Raw genomic sequence first — 22,031 nt, 5'->3', positions numbered from 1 at the left:
TTTTTAAATGAATTTTTCAGGTTTATTGAGATATAACTGACATATAACATTGTGTAAATTTAAGGTATATAACGTGCTGATTTGATATGAGATCATGTTTACAGGAGCAAATCACTACAGATATAACAGACTTATTATTTGATAAAGACTCTCATCAAATTTAAATTTAAATGAGGTCATACAAAAGAAACTGCCCTATGCCACCAGTGCCCTCCTTTCTTCCACACCTCTTCTTTCTGCTTGGGAGATTTAACATTAGAATCACCATGCCATGTTAAGAAATGCTACTCTTATGAATTGTTTTTTTTTAAATTATATTTTATTGATTATACTATTAACTGCAGTTGTCCTATTTTTTTCTCCCCTTTATCCCCCTCCGCCCTGCACCTCCCCTCCCACCAGCTTCTTCCCCCCCTTAGTTCACATCCATGGGTCATACATATAAGTTCTTTTGCTTCTCCATTTCCTATACCATTATTAACCTCTCTCTGTGTATTTTGTACCTGGCAATTATGCTTCCTATTCCCTGTACCTTCTCCCCATTCTATGCCCCCTCCACACTGATAACCTTCCATGTGATCTCCATTTCTGTGAATCTGTTCCTGTTCTAGTTGTTTGCTAAGGTTGTTTTTGTTCTTTAGGTTCAGTTGTTGACACTTGTGACTTTGTTGTCATTTTACTCTTCATCGTTTTGATTTTTTTCATAGACAAATTCCTTTAACATTTCATATAATAAGGGCTTGGTGATGACGATCTCTTTTAACTTGACTGTATCTGGGAAGCACTTTATCTGCCCTTCCATTCTAAATGATAGCTTTGCTGGATAAAGTAATCTTGGATGTAGGTCCTAGACTTTCATGACTTGGAATACTTCTTTCCAGCTCCTTCTTGCCTGCAAGGTTTCTTTTGAGAAATCAACTGATAGTCTTATGTCCAGATTACAGGAGGAGTGAACTTGTAACTCTAACTTCTTTAGCACCATGTTCTAACAAAATGAGCTAAAGAACAAACTCTCAAGTATACTATATATCATGAAGATATGAACAAACACTCATAATTAGAGAACAAAGTGAAGTTTAAGAATTAGAATTTGCATTACCTTCACAGTATACAAAAGTTTCACACAAATATCCTTTTAAGGATAAAAATATCTAGACTTGGAATTTAAAAGTAAGGTAACATTAAATATTAATTTCTTCAACCCCTTGTGCTGAAGAAATTAATTGAAAGAAGTACTTATTATGACAGGATCTGAAAAGTAGAAGGGAAAAATTCTCTAAATTTTTAGTTAATAAAATTTATGTATACAGAGTAGATAGTGTGACTTGTACATAAATATTTAAGAAGCAAAGGGAACTCTGTGAACTAGTTCCAATGATACCATAAAAATACTGTCTGGAATAATCTGCACTTGGCTTCAGTTTGCTAATGGTATTAAGGCACCTTGCAAATGTGACAAGGATAAACTAATCCTAATAAAGATGAGTATACATAAAAGCCTGTACTTATATGTTCCATAACATAAGATAGTACCTTGTTTCCAGCATTTATCAGCTGAAATTTATCAAGAGTCTATCATATATCAGGTATTTTGCTACAAGGATGAAAACCACAACAACTCTGTCCTACCCTCTTTCCTTCCACCTAGCACTTGGTTTAAATATGCTAGTGTTACTTGTATCCTCCCTTGCATAAGAATTACTTGTGTTCATTCTCTGTTTTTGATTGACAGCTCTTGGAAGGCAAGTGTCTTCTTGTTTTTCCCATTCTGCACTCAGAAGCACTTGATAATTATTTGTTGGATTGAAACCCAAGAGTGTTTCTCGAATTACTTGATTCCCATTCTTATGGAATAAAATGCACTCTTTGACAAACAATTAATTGCCGTACTCACTGGAATTCGATTTCGAGATCTGAAAGTTGCAACTCTCTTGAGATCTTCATCTGTGGCGCGAAATGGAACTACCAAGAGAGCAGGGTATGTGTCACACAGTTCATAGCACTTATTAATAAAAGTGATTCTCCAGTGGTGATTGGGTAAGCCCTGCAGGAAAAAAGGAAGTCCTAGTCAATACTGCATGAGTTCATCTCTACATTCACCTCAGGTCTTCTTTCTAGCAGAATTTGCACATGCCTCTTTGACCAGTGTAATGATGGTCTACTGATTTATAATAAGGGAGCCAAATCAATAATCCAGGCAACATAAGAACACAAAACAAAACACTGGTGGCTTCCATAATTCTAAACTGTCACTGGGAAATAAAGATTCTCTTGAATCTGAGAACTTCCTTTATTTCATGTCAAACTATTCTTTACTATTAGTACAATAAAGATAAACCCAAGTTCATTCCCCACCCATGTATCCCCCCAACCCTAGAGAAAATATATCATGTGATCTTACTCTATGTCTAATTGAGGATAGAAAAGAGATCAGGCAACTCCCTCTTCCTACTCAAAACAGAGTAAATGCTTCAGTCTGCTGCAAAGTAGAAAGAAGCTAAGTGTATGATGAAAGTCAAAGAGGGGAAGTAAAGGAAACTCCCTCTTGGGGAGGCTCATTTCACCACCTCCTAAGAGTTTTTTCAATCAGGTTGTTTGGGATTGGTGATTACCCTATAGGTTGTATGAGAAATACAGTCATTTGTAGTCTAAGGAGACTGCTAATGGGACAGAGAGACATGGAAAACACCCCACCCTAGCGTCTACCCATGAAATTTTATCTAGTGTAGACAAGAGCCAGAGGTGGTGGAATATTCTCTCCCCATACTCACAAATACACAAATAGACACACAAAAGTAAACTATGTGGGTACTTGCTGGGGACAGACATTGTACCTTTTCTTTAGGTCTGGCCCTATAGACCACAGACCAAACAGATGAGTCTGATGCTGAGTCCAATTAGAGAGTTATAAGTCCCATCAGAAAGTTATAAGAAAAAAAGATGGAATGTAATGGCAGTCTAGAACAAAATAACTTCCACAGTTCATTTATGCATACAATCTTAAAAACACGAACTGTTTTGTTGCAAGCTAGAAGCATTGACCTAAAGAATTAAGTCTTAATGTTGTCAATAACACTCTAAAATAAGGTACAAATATTTTAATACATAATGCTTCAGAGATCTCCAAAACATGCAAAATGTTTTGATAGTCCTTCTGCTTCAATAACTGACCCAGAACAAAAGTCATTAAAAATGAGAGATATATGCAGACTTTGAAAACAATAAAGCTGATTTCTAGAAGCAATAGCACATACTACCTCAAACATGTGTTTTACAGATATATTCCCACACTATCACTCCAGAACATCGAATCTCCTTATGAATGTACACACCACTGATAAAAACTAAACAGAAATCAATCCAGATCCTCAGTAGTGAAGGTGGTGGCTAGAAGGTTCTTTTCAAGTCTAGGGTTCTGTGACTTCACATTCACTGCCTTTTCATATAATGCAACTGGGCTTGATTTGATTCTCAAAGGTCATTCAACAAAATTTCCAATTATTTTAAGAGCTTTTAGAATGATAATTACGAAAAACTTCTGTCACAAAACTCCTAGCTGTTCTATACCACAGGCCAAGTTATGGCTCTTGTTACATAACATACACAGGATCTTTTTCACAAACATGCTAGAAGAGACCTTTGTCCCTGAACAGCCAACATTATTCCAAGCCTCTTGCCTTTATTACAGCAAATAAACATGCATGTAGGTGATGTTTACATAAGAGAGCAGTAAGGACAATTCTAATATACATTTATCAAAGCTTTCTTAAAAGACATTATTATAGGAAAGCAGTTAGAATTCATCTGAATCTGCAAAGAGAATGCATATAATTGAAATCTAACTGCCAGCAACAGTTAGGCTCCCAAATATGCAAATATATAGCATATTCAACTCCTAAACAGGAAGCTACACAGGTCTGACTTCTCTAGCCTCCAAGTATTTGCTTCATTTCATGAACAACATATAACTAAAGTTCTTCATGTAGAGGAAGGAAATAGAACTTAGCCAGCCTGCCTTCAATGTAGCTTGAATATGGCTATGGAATACACAGACAGAATAAGCTATATTATATCACTGCTATTTAACACATATTTATTTAGCAAGGATGCTATTGATCCTCCAAGAGCATGACTGGTGACATACTGTCACCATGTATGTTTCAGATTCACCACATGCCACAGTACCTATTGGCTTACCTGCCTTCTGTATTCTTCAACTGGATTATAAACCATCCATCCATCCATGTTAAACTTTTCTTCATTTAAAAATGCAAATATTGGCTAGAAAAAGCAAACAAAAAGAATTTAAAGTTCAGTGTGAGGAAACAAATAGTCTACATCCTTTGATTTTTCACCAGATTTGCCTACCATAAAATCACAACCAAACCTGAGACTTTCAACACAGAAACAAAGTGAAAAAAAAAATGGATAGACTTATACTACCTTTTATCTTCATAATTACTTTTGAGAGCTCAATTTTCTATGACTACAAACCTCTCTTTTAATTATTTTTTTAAATGATATTCCACAAAAATCAGATTTCCAGACCAAAAAATGCCAATCAATTTTAAACAGTATTAGCAATTGATCAGGTAAAGCTACTAAAAAAAGTAAAAGGAAATTCAGGAATGATTATTAAACAGTGCAAATGGTTCAAAAGGAAACAATAACATGTTTACTTTTAAAAGGAAATAACATTAGGAAAATTCTTAACTGTTCTCTGTGAATTTTGAATCAAAGCCCTGGTAACAGTCTATGAAATCACAGGCCTCAGATCTTTCATCTCTTTTCTATTTACGCTCACTCTCAAGGAGGCCATTATTGATGAGTTTCAAGGCTTCAAATACCATCCACACCCTAGTGACTACTAAATAGATCTACTGCTTTCCAGTCCTCACTCTCTTCCCCAGATTTAGCTATCCAAGTACCCACTCCACAACCCCAGACTGCCTAAGAGGCATCTGGAGGACTTTGGGCTAACACATCCAAAGCCAAACCCTTGACTCCTCCTATCCAACCCTGCTCTTCCCACAGCTTTCCCATCTAGCTGACTGAGCCAAAAACCTTGGCATTAGCTTCATTACCTCATTGCTACCAACCTAGTTTCACCCTCCACCATTATCTACTTTGGATATTATAATAACTTCCTAAATCATCCCTTGCTTTCATCTTTACCTCTAAACTCAGAGTAATAGTTGGCTGTCAATTTTGCTTGGAGTTAAAGTTTAAGTCCTTCCAATGGCCTATGTGGATGCCCACCATCTGGCCACATCCCCTGCCATGTCTCTGTTTTCTGCCTTGCTCACTCCACTCTAGCCACACTGGCCTCCAGTGCTGCTCCCCAAAAGCACCAAACACATACCAGTTGTTCCAGCTGTCTAAAATCCTTTACCCTTGTGGGTTCCACCTACTGCTTCTTTCACATCTCTGCTTAAATGTAACCTTAATCAACAAGACTTTTTGTGACACCCTGTAGAAAATATGCTGCCTCTACAACTGCACCCCCTACTCTCTTTCCCATGTTATTTCCCCATATCACTTACGACCATTTGACATCTTATATATTTAGTTGTTTACTTCTTTACTGTTGGACTTCTACTGTTCCCTCCCCTAGAATGTAGGCTCCATGAAGACAGACACTTGTTGCATTCACATCCTGTGTCCCTGATGACTGGAACAATGTCTGGCCCATAGTAGGCAGAATACGTATCTGTTGATTGAATGAAAATATGAAGCTTCATACAGCCCCTGTACAACTACTTTCTCTGGGGGCGCTGGGTCTGGACACTTTTCCTCTAGGGTATCTTCCTTCTCACCCATTTTCCTCTGTTGTTAGCCTACAACTTTGAATGCCAGTATACCCTCCCCTACATTACTGAGAATTTCTGGGAGAGCATCACTTAGCAGCAACAGTTTTCTCCATTCAAATGGCAAGAGGTTTGGGGTAAAAAGTAATCAAGAACATGATTTCTGCACTGTCCTTTTTCGTTTGTTATTTGTTAACATTACCTTTTTGTGTAATTTTCCTTTTTATTTATATTGCATTTTTTCCATTACCATTTATCCACCCTATATCCTCTTCTACCTCCACCCCCCACCCCAACAGTAACCACACTGTTGTCCATGTCCATCAGTTCTTTTTCTTTTTTGCTTGATCCCTCCACGCACCAATCCCCCTACCCCAGAGCTGTCAGCCTGTTCTCTATCTATGATGGACTGTCTTCTTGAACTTTCCAAAGTATGTGGCACCCTCAGCAGGTCTCAACTCTGGCAGTGCTAGGCCTAAGTGCTATATATTGTGTGATAGCATGCTGACCACACCTTAGTAATGACGCTGAACTAGCTCAGCAATTCTTTGAGGCTTCACCTTGACACTGCATCCATAGCAATGCTTAATTATTCAGTACTACTGGGGAAAACAAATGATTTCTGTTAAATAGAGTTTAACTCAGAGATAGAGGGACTTTTGGTGAAAACAGCACTAAAATGTAGGGTGAACTTTATCCATAAATAGAATGTACTGAACATATCTTAAGCATTCACTTTTTAATATATTTCATTGATTATGCTATTACAGTTGTCCCATTCTCCCCCCCTTTATTCCCCTCCACCCTGCATTTCCCCTCCCACCCACATCAATCCCCCTTAGTTCATGTTCAAGGGTCGTACATATAAGTTCTTTGGCTTCTACATTTCCTATACTATTCTTAACCTCCCCCTGTCTATTTGCTACCTACTGTTTATGCTACTTATTCCCTTTACCTTTTTCCCCATTGCCCCCCCTTTCCCCTTCAATAACCCTCCATGTGATCCCCATTTCTGTGATTATGTTCCTCTTCTAGCTGTTTGCTTAGCTTGTTTTTGTTTTTGTTTTGTTTAGGTTCGGTTGTTGATAGTTGTGAGCTTGTTGTCATTTTACTGTTCATAGTTTTGATCATCATCTTTTTCTTAGATAAGTCCCTTTAACATTTCATATAAGGGCTTGATGATGATGAACTCCTTTAGTTTGACCTTATCTGGGAAGCACTTTATCTGCCCTTCTTTCTACATGAGAACTTTGCTGGATACAGTACTCTTGGATGTAGGTCCTCACCTTTCATGACTTTGAATAATTCTTTCCAACCCCTTCTTGCATGTAAAGTTTCTTTTGAGAAATAAGCTCATAGTCTTATGGGCACTCCTTTATAGGTTAACTGTCTCCTTTTCTCTTGCTGCTTTTAGGATTCTCTCCTTATCTTTAATCTCAGGGAATATAATTATGATGTGTTTTGGTGTGTGCTTCCTTGGGTCCAACTTCTTTGGGACTCTCTGAGTTGCCTGGACTTCCTGGAAGTTGATTTCCTTTGCCAGATTGGTGAAGTTCTTCTTTGTTATGTTTTCAAATAAGTTTTCAGTTTCTTGCTCTTCCTCTTCTCCTTTCTGGTACCCCTATGATTCACATGTTGGAACGTTTAAGGTTGTCCTGGAGGTTCCTAAGCCTCTCTTCATTTTTAAAAATTTTTGTTTCTTCATTCTGTTTTGGTTGAATGTTTCTTTCTTCCTCCTAGTCGAAACCATTGATTTGAGTCCTGGTTTCCTTCCTGTCACTTTTGGTTTGCTGTACTTTCCTTTATTTCACTTTTCATAGCCTTCACTTTTTCCTGTATTTTGCAACGATACTCTGCCAATTCTGTGAGCATCTTGATTACCAATGTTTTGAACTGAGCATCTGATAGGTTGGCTATCTCTTCATTTTTTAGTTGTATTTCTACTGGAGCTTTGATCTGTTCTTTCATTTGAGCCATTTTTTTTTTTGTCTCAGTGCACCTGTTACGTAGAAGGGGCAGAGCCTTTGGTGTTCACCCTGGCAGGGCAACCCACCTGGCTGGGTTGTGGTGCTATATGTGGGGGAGGGGTCTGTCCAAGAGGGAACAATGCCACCTGCTTTGTTCTCTGATGGCTTTCAGTCACTGATGCTGCTACCAACAAGCAAATTGGGCCCTTCCGGTGCTAATTCCCAGGTGGGTAGGTTTGTGTATGTTCTAGGACCTTGTGGTTCTCTCCAATGAACTCTCCTATGAGGCTGGGAATTTCTCCTGCTGCCTCAACCCTCACAGGACTTTTCAGACATAGGTTTTCAGGTTTTATTTCCCCAAGCCAGAACCCTGGGTTGCATGGTCTGTCTCGCTCCCCAGTTGTTCCTCCCAGTTTATCTGCACTCAAATGTGGAACTGCCCTGTCCATCAGCCACAGCTTTGCTGCAAGTCCTCTCCACCTGATTGTCTGTCTCCTACTGGTCTGTATGAATATTTCTTCTGTAACTCCTTGGTTTCTTCAAATACAGACTTCCATACAGTTCAATTTTCTATCAGTTCTGGTTGATTTTTGTTTTTAAATTTGTTGTTGTCCTTCTTTTGGTTGTGTGAGGAGGCACAGTGAGTCTACGTACACCTCCATCTTAGCTGGAAGTCCATATTTTCTTTAATATGTTTTATTTAACAGAACTCTGAATACAAGTAATATTCTTAAAATTGTCATTAATATGAAAACGACACAATGTCCTTATAACAGCAACATATCAGGTGGCCTTTCTCATGAAATCATTCTAGAATGACACTTCCTATTCTGAGTGATGTACAGATATATAGGATGAAATAAAAGACTGGCATCCTGGCCACTTCCGGCAAGATGGAGGCATAGGTGGATGCACCATACCTCCACACACAACCAAGATTAGGACAACAACAATTTAGAGGCAGAATAACACCCAGAACTTACATTTGAATGTAAGTTGGACACCCAAGAAGTTGAAGTAGACCCGTTCATCCAGACCAGTAGGAGGGGCAGAGAGGAGTGGCCGGGCATGGGGCGCGGAGCATGGAGAACAGGGAGAACTGGGTGCCTAAGGCAGCAGGAGTGTGTAAGGCCTCTGGGGTGCACAAGATCGCAGCGGATGTACCCTGAGTATGCAAGCGGCAGCTGGCGGACCCACTGAGGCGGCGATTGTGGATCAGGGCAGAGTGCGCAACCCAGGATCCCAGAGAAGGGATTGAGGTCCCAGGAGAACAGAGCTGCCACCATTGTTCCCTCCCGCCCCCGCTCCCACATACAACGTCACAATCTAGTAAGTGGGGTGCCCAGCCCCAGTGAACACCTAAGGCTCCGCCCCTCACTATAACAGGAGCGACCAGACCGCCCCGCCAAAAAAAAGAGAGAGAGAGACAGACAGACAGAGACATGTCTCAAACAGAAGAACAGATCAATGCCCCAGGGCTCATCCTTTTGAGCGACCAAGAGATAGCCAATCTATCAGATGCACAGTTCAAAACACTGGTGATCAGGAAGCTCACAGAATTGGTTGATTTTGGGCGCAAATTACATGAAAAAAATGCAGGTTACCATAAAAGAGATGAAGGAAGATGCACGGAGAACCAATAGTGATGGGAAGGAAACTGGGACTCAAAACAATAGAGTGGACCAGAAGGAAGAAAAAAAGAACCAAACAGGAAAGAATGAAGAAATAAGAATTCAAAAAAACGAGGAGAAGCTTAGGAACCTCCAGGATATCTTTGAACATTCCAACATCCCAATTATAGGGATACCAGAAGGGGAAGAGGAAAAGCAACAGATTGAACAGGTATTTGAACAAATAATAAAGGAGAACTTCCCCATTCTGGCAAAGGAAAGAGACGTCCAGGAAATCCAGGAAGCTCAGAGAGCCCCAAAGAAGTTGGACCCAGGAAGAAACACGTCAAGGTACATCATAATTACATTAGCCAAGGTAAAAATGAAGGAGAGAATCCTAGAAGCAGCAAGAGATAAGGGGACAGTAACCTACAAAGGAGTTCCCATCAGACTGTCAGCTGATTTCTCAAGAGACCTTACAGGCAAGAAGGGGCTGGAAAGAAATATTCCAAGCATGAAAGACAAGGACCTATATCCCAGAATACTTTATCCAGCAAAGCTTTCATTTAGAATGGAAGGGCAGATAAAGTGCTTCTCAGATAAGGTCAAGTTAAAGGAATTTATCATCACCAAGCCCTTATTTTATGAAATGTTAAAGGGGCTTATCTAAGAAAAGAAGATAAAGAAAAAACATGTACAGTAAAAGGACAGCAAACTCACAATTATTAACAACTACACCTAAAGCAAAACCAAAAGAAACTAAGCAAACAACTAGAACAGGAACAGAAGCACAGAAATGGAGATCACATGGAGGGTTAGCAACAGGAGAGTGGGAGGAGGAGAGAGGGGGAAAAGGTACAGAGAATAAGTAGCATAGATTGTAGGTTGCAAATAGATAGGGGGAGGGTAAGAATAGTATGGAAAATCTAGAAACTAAAGAACTTATAAGTATGACACAAGGACATGACTAAAGGGGGGGATATGGGTGGGAGAGGGTGTACAGGGTGGAGGGGAGTGAAGTGGGGAAAATGGGACAACTATAATAGCATAATCAATAAAATATATTAAAAAATGTAAAAAAAAAAAGATTGGCATCCTTCACCCCTGAGACATCTATGAGAACTCTCTCATGAAAACAGCTCTTAAACTGTTTTTGATGCTAAGAGCCAGACTTGGACCTCAAATGTCTTAGGAAAATTCCATATATTTCTTGTCATGAAATGGAGCTTATGATGGAAAAGACCAGGTGCTTAAACCAATATTTTAACTATCAAAATAAATTAGCTTACAAGAAAACATATTTTTTAAAGCATTACTTGTTAGTGTTGATACTGTATTTTTCTTTAAAAACTAAGTAGTCCAGGTGGGTGGGGGTGGAGGTGGAAGAGGGTATAAGGTGGATAATTGTTAATGAAGAAAAATACAATAAAAAACTATAAATAAATAAATAGAGAATTTTTGGAAAAAACAAATAACTAAGTTGTCAATGAACTACATGGCTTTACTGAAGCAATCTAAAAGAACCACACTTTTTTTTTTAATCATTGTTCAAGTACAGTTTTCTCCCTTTTACTCCCAGTGCAGCCCACCCACCCAACCCTCCCCACTTCCCTCCCATTACCACCCTCCCCCTAGTTTTCATCCATGTGTCCTTTAAATTTGTCCCTGTAAACCCTTCCCATTCTCCCCTGAAATTCCCTCTTCTCTCCCCTCTGGTCACTGTCAGCCTGTCCCCTATTTCAGTGTCTTTGGTTATATTTTGCTTGTTTCTTTGTTTTGTTGTTTAGGTTCCTGTTAAAGGTGAGATCATATGGTATTTGTCTTTTACTGCCTGGCTTATTTCGCTTAGCATAATGCTTTCCAGTTCCATCCAAGCTGTTGCAAAGGGTAGGAGCTCCTTCTTTCTTTCTGCTGCATAGAATTCCATCGTGTAAATATACCATAGTTTTTTGATCCATTCATTTACTGATGGGCATCTAGGTTGCTTCCAGCACCTAGCTATTGTAAATTATGCTGCTATGAACATCGGGGTGCAAAGGTTCTTTTGTATTGGTGTTTTAGTGTTCTTAGGATATAGTCCCAGCAGTGGAATTGCAGGGTCAAAAGGCAGATCCATTTTTAGTTTTCTGAGGAAGTTCCATACTGCTTTCCATAGTGGTTGTACCAGTCTGCAATCCCACCAACAGTGCACTAGGGACCCCTTTTTCTTCACAACCTCTCCAACACTTGTTGTTTGTTGCTTTGTTTATGATGGCCATTCTGACTGGTGTGAAGTGGTATCTCATTGTGGTTTTAATTTGCATCTCTCTGATGGCTAGCAATATTGAACATCATTGCATGTGTCTTTGGATTTTCTGTATTTCCTCCTTGGAGAAGTGTCTAGAACCACACTTTTTAAAAGTTGAATGTGCCAGAACTTACTTCCCAGATATTTTAATTTTTACCTTTTTTCCCTTAGAGATTCAGATAAGAGAAGAAAGAAAGAACTATACAGCACAAGCTCTCAAATTAGAGTAACATAAATGAGTTATTTAAAAAGAAATAAAAACTACTAAGCGCTAAAGCAACATTAACAAATAGCATTCATCTGTACCTCATTAAAAAGTACAAAATTCCCTACAAGTGGTACCTTGTTACAAGCCTAATTAAAGTTCCTGTCTGAAAACTGTGAAAACCTAAAACAATGGATTACATGTCTCGAGGTTTTTAACTGTCTTTTTTCCCCTCTTACACATAATACATTTTTAAGGCTTTGAGTCTTTAGTGCTTTATTAGCAGACTGGCATTTTCCAGTTATCCCTAACTATGACCTTGGGTCAATTTGGACCCTCTTTTTGAGAAATCAAAGTCCCATGGACAGAACTGGTTTTACAGAACTTCCCTTTATGAGAACAAAACAGGGAGTTAGTTGGGTTTGCCAAACTGGTAATAAATCCACTCCATGAACCTGTCCAGGACCAATTTTATTTCATGGCCTATTGACAAGTCAAGAATGGTTCAGTCCCAGCTTAATGGGAGCCTCAAAGCAGAGAAGTGTTTTGCTGAATGTTAGCTTCCAGTTGGTGCTTCAGGAAGGGCTCCATGGCTTTACTCTAGGGCAAATGTGGCAAACACAAGGCCCATCGGCCAAATCTGGCCCTCCACCTTGCTTTTTTATCCAGTCCGGCACCTTGTTTCTACCCTGTGGCAGCGTTGAGCTCCTTGCACCTAGTTAAGGAGTAGTTACATTTATCCAGTCCTAAAATTATATTTGGCCCTTTGAAGGGAACCACAAGGCCGATGTAGCCCCTGGTGAAAATGAGCTTGACACCCCTGCTCTAGGGGGTGATTGCCCTGATCCTGAAGGGCCACGTGGGATATACCAGAACATTTAGGAGGCTAGCCTAAGGGTTTTGTGTGGTCAAGTGATTATGGGAGGCTATTTAACTAAAAAAAAAGTTACTTGAAATAATTATAGATTTACAAGACATTGGAAAGAAATGTACAGGGGAGCACCAAGCACCCTTCACTCAGCCTCCTCAAGGTGAACATCTTATGTAACTAGAACAAAATATCTAAATCAGGAAACTGACATCAGAAAATGTATACTCTCAAGTGCTTACCCCTAGCTTCAAGGGAGTGTGTCTTCCTTTATTTGGCTCTATGTTGGTATTTGGGCATTTCACCAATTCAGATTCCTTCTAGTCAAGAGATGCCATGCATGGGTACTTTTTTAAAAAGCAACCACATGCATTTTTTCCAGTATTACAAATAGCACAATGTAACATTTGAAAAATGTTAAAGAACAAAGCTGAGATGTAAATCTCCAATTTCACACTAGGGCTAAAAACAGCTTTGACAAAGAGAATTAACATCATTTTAATTTGGCTACATTTATCACTGTTGTATCTTGTGGGGGAGAATCTGAAATGACAACAGATTTTATCTTCCACTTAATTAGCCATTATTTAAAATAAAGAAGCACCAACTCACTTAAAACACGTCTAGATTGGACTACTTTTATTGAAAAGAATCTATAAATGGTAAGCAATTCATGACTTTCCTTCTTTGAGGAGGGAGGGCTCTCCGTCACCAAACTAGGATTCTTAGAGCTTATGAAGCCCCCTCCCAGACTGCCTCTTCCATCTAAGACATGTGATGTTGTGTCTCAGAACTGGATGTTTGATAGTCATATTTATAAAAATTAAACATCATCTCAAAGGAATACAGTTACAGAAGAAAACCATTTTCATATTACTCAGGGCAATAAACTGATAAGTTATGTAGATTTAAAGTGCTTTCAAATGAAGCTGCCACCATGCAGTGGCACAGTCATCAATGGACATGATTTTTAGGAAGAGTCAACTCTTTTACAGCAAATAAACTATAACTCTGAATACCTAGCCTTAAAAATCCAGGGGATTACCACTAACTACTTGTTTCCTGATAGAATTTTGCAATCTTTGAACAGGAATTTAAGTGACCATTTTTTTTCTAATTTGATTTCTGAAATTGAAGACGTTTGTCTTTTTAAAAAGCTTCAATCTACCATGTAAGAGTGCAGCAAGGTAAAATTACCTCATTTTCATCTTGCTGAGAAACAGACTCCCTTCATATAAGAGAAAAAAGTCTTCATTAAAATTGGAGGAAAAAGCCTAAAATTTTAAGGAAGAATCATAGGACACATTAAAGCTCAGCAAAGATTATAATTCCAAGCAACATCTTCATGCTAGATAGTGATTTCAGCCTATTTCACATGACTTGACTAAGTAAATTCACAACTGCATCAAAAGTAACTGTATCCCCAAATTGAACCAAAGTCTCATAGGTCAAAAGCAGCTACCATATAAATTACCATTTATACTTTGCGTAAATAACTTTCCTTGTCCTAGGGTAGATAAAGTGCTTCACAGACAAGGTAAAGCTAATGGAATTCATCATCACCAAGCCATTATTCTATGAAATGTTAAAGGGAACTATAGAAGAAAGAGAAGATCAAAACTATGAACATTAAAATGGCAATGAATCCACAACTATCAACAATTGAATATAAAAAAAAAACCTAAGCAAACAAGCAGAATAAAAACAGAATCATAGATAAAGAGATCATTTGGAGGGTTATCAACTGGGGGGGGGGAGGGTGAGAATAGGGGAAAAGATGCAGGGATTAAGAAGCACAAATTGGTAGGTACAGAATAGACAGGGGGATGTTAAGAACAGTATAGGAAATGGAGAAGCCAAAGAACTTATATGCATGACCCATGGACATGAACTAAGAGGGAGAGGGAATAGGGGTATCAGGTAGAGGGGGGCAAAGAGAGAAAGTTTGGACAACTGTAATAGCATAATCAATAAAATATAATAAAGAAATAATCCTCGCCCTATTTCTACCACTTTACCTGGGGAAAACTGTTCAATATTCCTGGGTCACCACTAACTTTATATATAAATGTACATATTTATTTATTCAAGAAAGGGCCACAAAAGTACATTTGAAATGTCATTTGGAACCATTTTAGAAAAAGAGCATTCCTTACTACCTGTCAAAATCATAATAATTGAGGCTGACATTTCTCAGGGTTCACCCACTGTACCTTTCTCTTCTCACTGTAATTTTCTCTCCAGATACAATAATTTTAGCCACATCTATAAAAATGCTAATGATCACATTCAGGCCTACCAAAAAACCTCTCCCCATGCCATAACTCTACATCTTGCAGAGCTTGCAAGATGTAGCCACCTTCCTTCTATATATCTATATGTATACCTAGTTGTTCCCTAGATATCTGTGACAGCATATCCAAAATGGAATACCACTTCTTCCTCACTCCTCTCCCATATTCCCCATCTCAACCACTGGTTCCACCATCAACTTGGTTACTCAGGCTGGATTCTACCCTCTCTATCATCACATCCCCCTCATAACTATTTTGAATCAACAAATTCTACTGATCTTACCTCCTAGATCTTTCTCAAGTCTACATTATCTCCTGTCCTGCTTCATTACCCCATTTCAAGCCCTGCTCATCACATACCTAGGTGACTAACAACCATCTTCAGAAATATTCTCCTCCCCCTCTTTATCCACTCTGCATGCTGCGACCCAAGTAATGTTTTTTTGAAATAGAAATCAAATCATATTACTTTCCTGCTTAAAACCCTGCAATGGCTCCCCTCACCTTCAGATAAAACAAGAAACTTCTTGGTGGGGCATGTTAGGTTCTGCAAGCTTCCACCCAGGCTTCCCCTCCACCATCTATTTATGCTACATCTACATGCACACCAATGCCAGACACTAATCTATATGCAGGTCCAGCCTGCATCTGGCCTCTTTGCATTTGCACATACTGTTTCTACAAGTTGCCATGTCCATTTCTGCTTGGCCAATGCTCCTACTTCTCTTTCAGGATTTGCCTCCTTTAGGAAGCCATCCTCAACACCAACCTCAGTTTCTGCTGCCCTGACATCTTGCCCATATGCATCTCTATCATATGCATCTGTCTGTCCATGTCACCCAGGAAAACTGTGCTTCTTGGGGACAGGGAGTGAGTATTAGCTTCCTGGACCTAGCCTAATATGTAGAGGGATTCAGAATGTGATAAAGGTGGTATTTCAAATCAGTAATTAGTCAACAGGTGGTGTCACAACAACAGGTTACAAAAGAGTTGGAGTCATACCTTACAAGTAACCCCCCCAAAAATCCAAGTTGATAATATTTAAATTTTAAATAAGAAATGAAAGTATTAGACAAATGTGAAATAATTTTTGATAACTCTAAGTGGGGAAGAGCTTTTTAACTTGGATGTAAAACACAGAAGCTATAAAACAAAGTGTGCAGACAAGAGTGAACCCAGCAAGTCTAAGACTGCTCTTCTTGAAAAAGGTTGCTTGCATGGTTGATCCTTGGCTGGCATCTGAAAACCTGGGTTTTGGGGGAGTTTTCACCATTCCCTAACTGCTAAGTGTGCAGTGCCTAAACTGTATTTTATGCTGAACCCCTGCTTTCCTTCTGGGAGTCTGGAATTTTGGTGGGTACTAGGCAGAGGGTGCCTATGTGACCAGCCCCCAATAAAAACACTGGGTACTGAGTATTGTCACAACTCGTTGCTAGGGGAATTAAGTGCATCCTGTGAGAATCCACTGGGAGAGGACTCTGGAAGCTCATGCCTGGTTCCCCTCAGACTTCACCCCATGTGACTTTTCCTTTGCTACAATAAATCACACTTGTGAGTACAACTATATGCTGACTCCTGTGAGTTCTCCTAGTGAAAAATCAAACCTGGGGTGGTCTTAGGGATATCTGTCACAAAAAAAGATGAATTCTTTGAAAAATGTGTTTTACAATTCTTCATATCAAGAGCCACCATAAGAAAAATCAAAAGGTATATGGGAAAATACTTGCAACATATAATAAGTCAGTATAGCTACTACATAAAGAGTTCCTACAATTAACAAGAAAAAAGATCAAATTCCCAAAAGAAAAATGGGCAGAAGATACAGATAATGTAGAAATAGAAATAGAAATAGCTCAAACCAGAAGATTTTCCATTTCATTCAAATAAGAAAAATACAAAAGAAGACTATGAATCTACATTTTCATCTAGTAGATTAGCAAAGACAAAAAAACTAGAAAGCATACTGGGTTCATACAGTAGGTAGATAATGGTCCCCCAAAGATGTTCATATTCTAATCCCTGGGACCCAAGTTGTATTACCATAAATGGCAAAAAGGAATTAAGGTCGCAGATGGCATTAAGATGGCTAATCAGCTGATTTTAAGATAAGATTACCCTGGGCTTCCCTGGTGAGCCTAATGTAGTAATAAAAGTCCTTAAAAGTAGAAGGAGGAGGCAGAAGAGTCAGAATGAGAGGAATAGGTGTGATGATGGGAGCAAAGTCAGAATGATTCAAAGGACTTGACCCATCCACTGTTGCTAGCTCTGAACATGGAGGAAGAGGCCATGAGTCATACAGGGAATAGATTCTCCCACAGAGCCTCCAGAAGGAATGCAGCCCTGCTGACACCTTGACTTTGGCCAAGGAAACCCATTTTGGACTTCTGACTTCCAGAACTGTAAGATGATAGACTTGTGTTTCTATAAGCCTCTGAGTTTATGGTAATTTGTTATAGAAACTATAGGAAACTGATACGGTTGGAGAGAATGTCTGGGAACAGGCACTCTGACACACTGCAGGAAGGAGTGAAAGCCAGTACATTTTCCGAAAAGGGGAATTTGGCAATACCTGTAATTCTGCTTCTAATTTATCCTACAATACATGTGAACCCATATAAAATGATGTATATGCAAGGCTATCCACTGTAGTTTATAGAATAACAAATGATCAGAAATAATCTCAATATCCATTAACAGAGGATTTAATAGATAAAGTAGGGGATAGTCAATCGAGTACTGTGCAGCCAATACAGCAGCAAAGAAGCCCATTCATTAGGCACTGTTTTTTAGGAAAAGCATATATAAATACCAAGTTGCCTGTTTAGGTCTAAACTACCACTGGTGGATAGTAATAGGCTGAATATACCAATCGTGTGTGAGGAGGGAAGTGGGGGGGGGCGGAAGGGTACTAGGAGGGAGAGACAGAATTTTACTGTACACCTGTCTTCGTCTGAGCTTCTATAACAAGATACCAGAAACTTGGTGGCTTCAATCAGCAAACCTTTATTACTCACAGTTCTGAAGGCTGCAAGTCCAAGATCAGAATGCCAGCATGGAAGTGTTCTGGTGAGGGCCTGCTTCCTAGTTTATAGAGGGCAGCCTTTTTGCTATACCTCACTTGTTGGAGAGAGGAAGCTCTTCCATAAGGGCACTTCCTCTTCTTATAAAGGCACTAATCCCATCATAGGGCTAGACCCAATGACCTCATCTAAACCTTATCACCTCCCAAAGTCCCACTTCAAATAACCATTGCATTGGATGGCAGGGCTTCAACATATGAATTGGGGTGGGGGGGCACAAACATTCAGTCTATAATAATACCCATTTATACTTCCTGAATATTCAATCATGGGCATACATTAGCTACTTTAAAAATTTTAAAGTGAATGCTTACTGAATAAATGCCCTTTCTAGACAGGAAAATATTCTTTTTGATAACTTGGTTGTTGCTGGGTCCTGTTTATTCACTCTCCTGACATTAGTATATTTACTCAACTAACACCAAGGGCCCAGTATGAATAAAGTATCACTGGAGAAACAGATGAGTAAAACACAGCCACTTTCTTTAAGGAGTTAGAAATTCTCCAAAGGAGAGAGAGGAGGAGAAAACAACTATTGATCACGTAAGGAGGAAAGTGGTAAATACCATGTGCGATATAGATAAAGCAATATGGGGCTCCAGAGAAGGCCAAGTTCACTTCTGGGAGATGTGCCTGGAGGGACATTTATGGCATTTGTGCTACCCTGGAAGGATAACTTTGGATATGATAACATCGATCACAACAAAAAGGCACAAATGGAAGCAAGACTTGGAGACTATGTGGCCATCAACAAATACCTCATTCTCATCACCAGCATACAGGAGGGGTAGAAAAAGTGGAGACTGTTTAGAGGTGGGGCCACACTGTGGAGGAGACAGAGGTTTGCATTTACAATGACAGAGAGGCAGGAACCTGATGTTTTGGTGGCAAGAGAAGGAGATCATCAGAGCTGTATTCTGGGAACATTAATTTGACTGAAGGCACATGTGGTGGGGGGTTGGAGAAGAGACAGAACCATGGTAGGAAAACCAGTCAAAATACCATACCAACAGCTTAGAAGAGGAAAGAGAAAAACCTGAACTAAGTTAGGCTGGGAAAGAAGAATTTCCCAGATACAATAAATGTTAAGGAAAAAGGAAATCAAAATCTTGATTTTGGAGGAGGAGAAGGAAGGGAAGGGAGGAGGAGACAGCATCAGAGAAACTGGGAGTAGAGGAGTAGTTTTTAGGAAAAGATGAGTGATTAATTTTTAACAAGTGTTTAGGTGTCAGTTGAAGTGATATATAAGCTAAAGGGTAACATAAAGTTATAGATTGAAAAGTCATACCCAGAAGGCATACTAGTAGAAAGAAGGGAGTGAGAAAGATTGCTGATGGCTTAGTATAGAGAAAGGAGGAAAAGAATGGATTTCCTAGAAAATCCACAATTTGCAGAAGAAAGTAGAGGAATGAGGAAAGAAGTTTGAGAGGTAGATGGGCCAGGAGATTTAGGTCTCAGAAGCCATAAGGAGAGGTATCTGGAGGCATGATGGTCTCGATGCCCTAAGACCTGCTGAAAACATCTGAAAATGCTGGATAAAACAGAAACCTTTTTAAAAAATGAACTCATGAGCTGGCTAGGGAGGAATAAATACTCAAAAGCCAAACATGTACTGCAAACAGGAATGCAGAGAGCAAGAGGAACACACTGGCTTTTACCTTTCAAAAGCCTGGGAGGGAGAAATGGAACAATGAGTTCTAAAGTGAGTGGCTGCTGAGGATGGGTAGGCAAGCAGTGAATGCTCTGCTTCTGAACACAGATGGCAATGCAGTGGGCAGCCCAGCTTGGACCACAGTTCTAGGAGATGGGGGAGTGGGGAGAACCAAGCACGTTCAGAGGCTGGAGAGGGCAGTGGGGAAAGAAAAAGGAAGAGATGGAGAGAGAAGAGGGCCAAGTCTTAGAAGAGGCAGGACAGGAAGAGATTTAGAAGCATGAGTAGATCCTTAATTAGCCAAGTGTACTGTTTATTCAAGAAAAAAAAAGTCCTGGCCAAACAGAAAACAGAGAACTAAGAAATACTGCAGTCCTTAGGCCACATTAAGGCTGTAAAGGAGGTGAGTGTATGTGTGTGCACATGCAATGTTGCGTCTTATTTCAACTCCCATTTGAAAATGAGCTATTTACTTTCACTATTAATTCTGTAACTGGTCTGGAAAGTAAGAGTCTACTACATTTTAGTCTGGTTTAAAATCACAAACCAATTTATAAAAATTCTCCCATTTCTGAAGTAAAAAATAAATGCACAGGAAAAAGTACCCTGTGTGCTTAATCTCTATTCATAGCATCACTTATCCCTCTCATTCAAATGACCAAAAAGATGTACACTCTATAACCTACTTTAGTAATTTTTGAGTAATTATTTTTACCAGCAAGCACAAGTGGAGCAGATCAAGAGAAGGCACAAAGTAGAAATAGTACAGTACTTAAGCACATGACAGGGTTTCATGTAGTTCATCCAAGCTAAGCAAAAAGACATAAGCAGCAAAGACTATGAAAACCAAAGGCAGCAGCACCTAACATCTGAAGATGCAGATGGGCCCTGCTCTTAAACAGATGTTGCTGTTTTGAAAATACTGCTTTTAGCCTCTGCATACAGTATAAAGCACCATACCATCAGTCATGGAAGGCTGCTAATCTTCACAGAACAGGGGTGGCGACCCAGTTGTTTCTCTCTCTCAAAATCAGAGCCAGAGAGAAGAGTGTTCTCTCCTGTGCCAATTTCTGCTGCCCATAAAAAGTCAAACTTACCAAAAAAACCCCAAAACTTTGCAACTATGTGACTGCTAATCAGCTCATAGGATAACAAGTAGAAAAGACTGCAATGCTAATGAGTTTAATACAGAATGGCATAGAAAAGTGGAAAGTGCAGAAACAAACTCAATGAGCCATGTTACCCTGAAAACAGTAGGCTGGTGTAGGGTCAAAACTAGAAGAAAAAAATGAAAACCAATTTCTGAAGAATTCTGTTTTTACATATTACTGCCGCCCACGTTTCACCATTTCTAGTTAAGATGCCTTCTGGATTTAATACTCTGAAATTTAAGATTTTCAACCAATCCTTTATCAAGGTACAACCAATAATTTGTTAATAAAAATACAGACTTTTGTCTGTATAGTACCTTTTCTTTTAAAGGGCTTAAAGTATCTTGCATATGATCATAATTACTTTATTAATATTCCTGGAAAAGTGCGTTGCAGTAATTATCCTTTATTTTTGGACTTGCTGGGAAAATGGTGCACTAGTAAGAGAAGAGCTGACATTTATTGGACCCTTACTGAGTGAGAGGCACTGTTGTAAGCACTTTACATTTAATCCTCATAAAACCCTATGGGATTGGGACTACTCTTATCCCCAGTACAGATGAGAACACTGAAGCACATAAATATTATGTGACTTTCAAAGTAGCCAAGCAGGCAGATGACTGAGCCAGATGCAGACACAGGCTGTTGGACTCCATGCCATGTGCTTGGAACCACACACCAGCAGAGCTTTGTAGGTAAGTTGTCTTACTGGGCCTCCCTCATCAGTGGTTGCAAGAGCCTGGCAGCCAGGTCTCAGGCTCCATGTCTTCTAGCCCTGCACATCCTTTATGTGAATCTATGTCTCATGAGTTGTCATAAACTCAAGTCCTTCACTTAGACAAAATTCAAACAAAAACCCATGCATGCATATAGCTGTGAAAATAGATTTGTGACATTATTAATACCTAAATTAACTTAAAACACATTCTATTCTACACATTCTATCATTATCTAAAACTGTTTTTCAAAATTTCTAGAACATGACTAACAGAGAGCAATACACTTTACATCATGACTCAGACATACATAGACACACAGATAACTGACAAAAACATTTTAAGAAACCATACTTATCCATATTATGTGTTATGCTCTTAACATTTTATCTTCA

At 39.2% G+C, this 22,031-nt stretch overlaps 1 protein-coding gene across 6 annotated transcripts in view; it reads right to left on the bottom strand.

The window, feature by feature from the left end:
* The window catches only part of MTM1 (myotubularin 1), a 154,586-nt gene that overhangs the window by 40,026 nt on the left and 92,529 nt on the right, over nt 1–22,031 (bottom strand). For all 6 annotated transcript variants that reach the window (XM_045820475.1, XM_045820479.1, XM_045820480.1 and 3 more), the window contains 2 exons: nt 4,198–4,281; nt 1,895–2,044 (listed from right to left, as the gene is read on the bottom strand). In XM_045820475.1, the coding sequence (XP_045676431.1) occupies nt 1,895–2,044; nt 4,198–4,281 (234 nt within the window). The remainder of the gene's footprint in view (nt 1–1,894; nt 2,045–4,197; nt 4,282–22,031) is intronic.

This window comes from Phyllostomus hastatus, unplaced genomic scaffold (genome assembly GCF_019186645.2).
Source record: "Phyllostomus hastatus isolate PE091 unplaced genomic scaffold, TTU_PhHast_1.1 phas_scaffold_397, whole genome shotgun sequence".
Lineage (NCBI taxonomy): Eukaryota > Metazoa > Chordata > Mammalia > Chiroptera > Phyllostomidae > Phyllostomus > Phyllostomus hastatus.
Note: the sequence above shows the minus strand (reverse complement) of the source record. Positions and strands in the feature narration are given on the sequence as shown.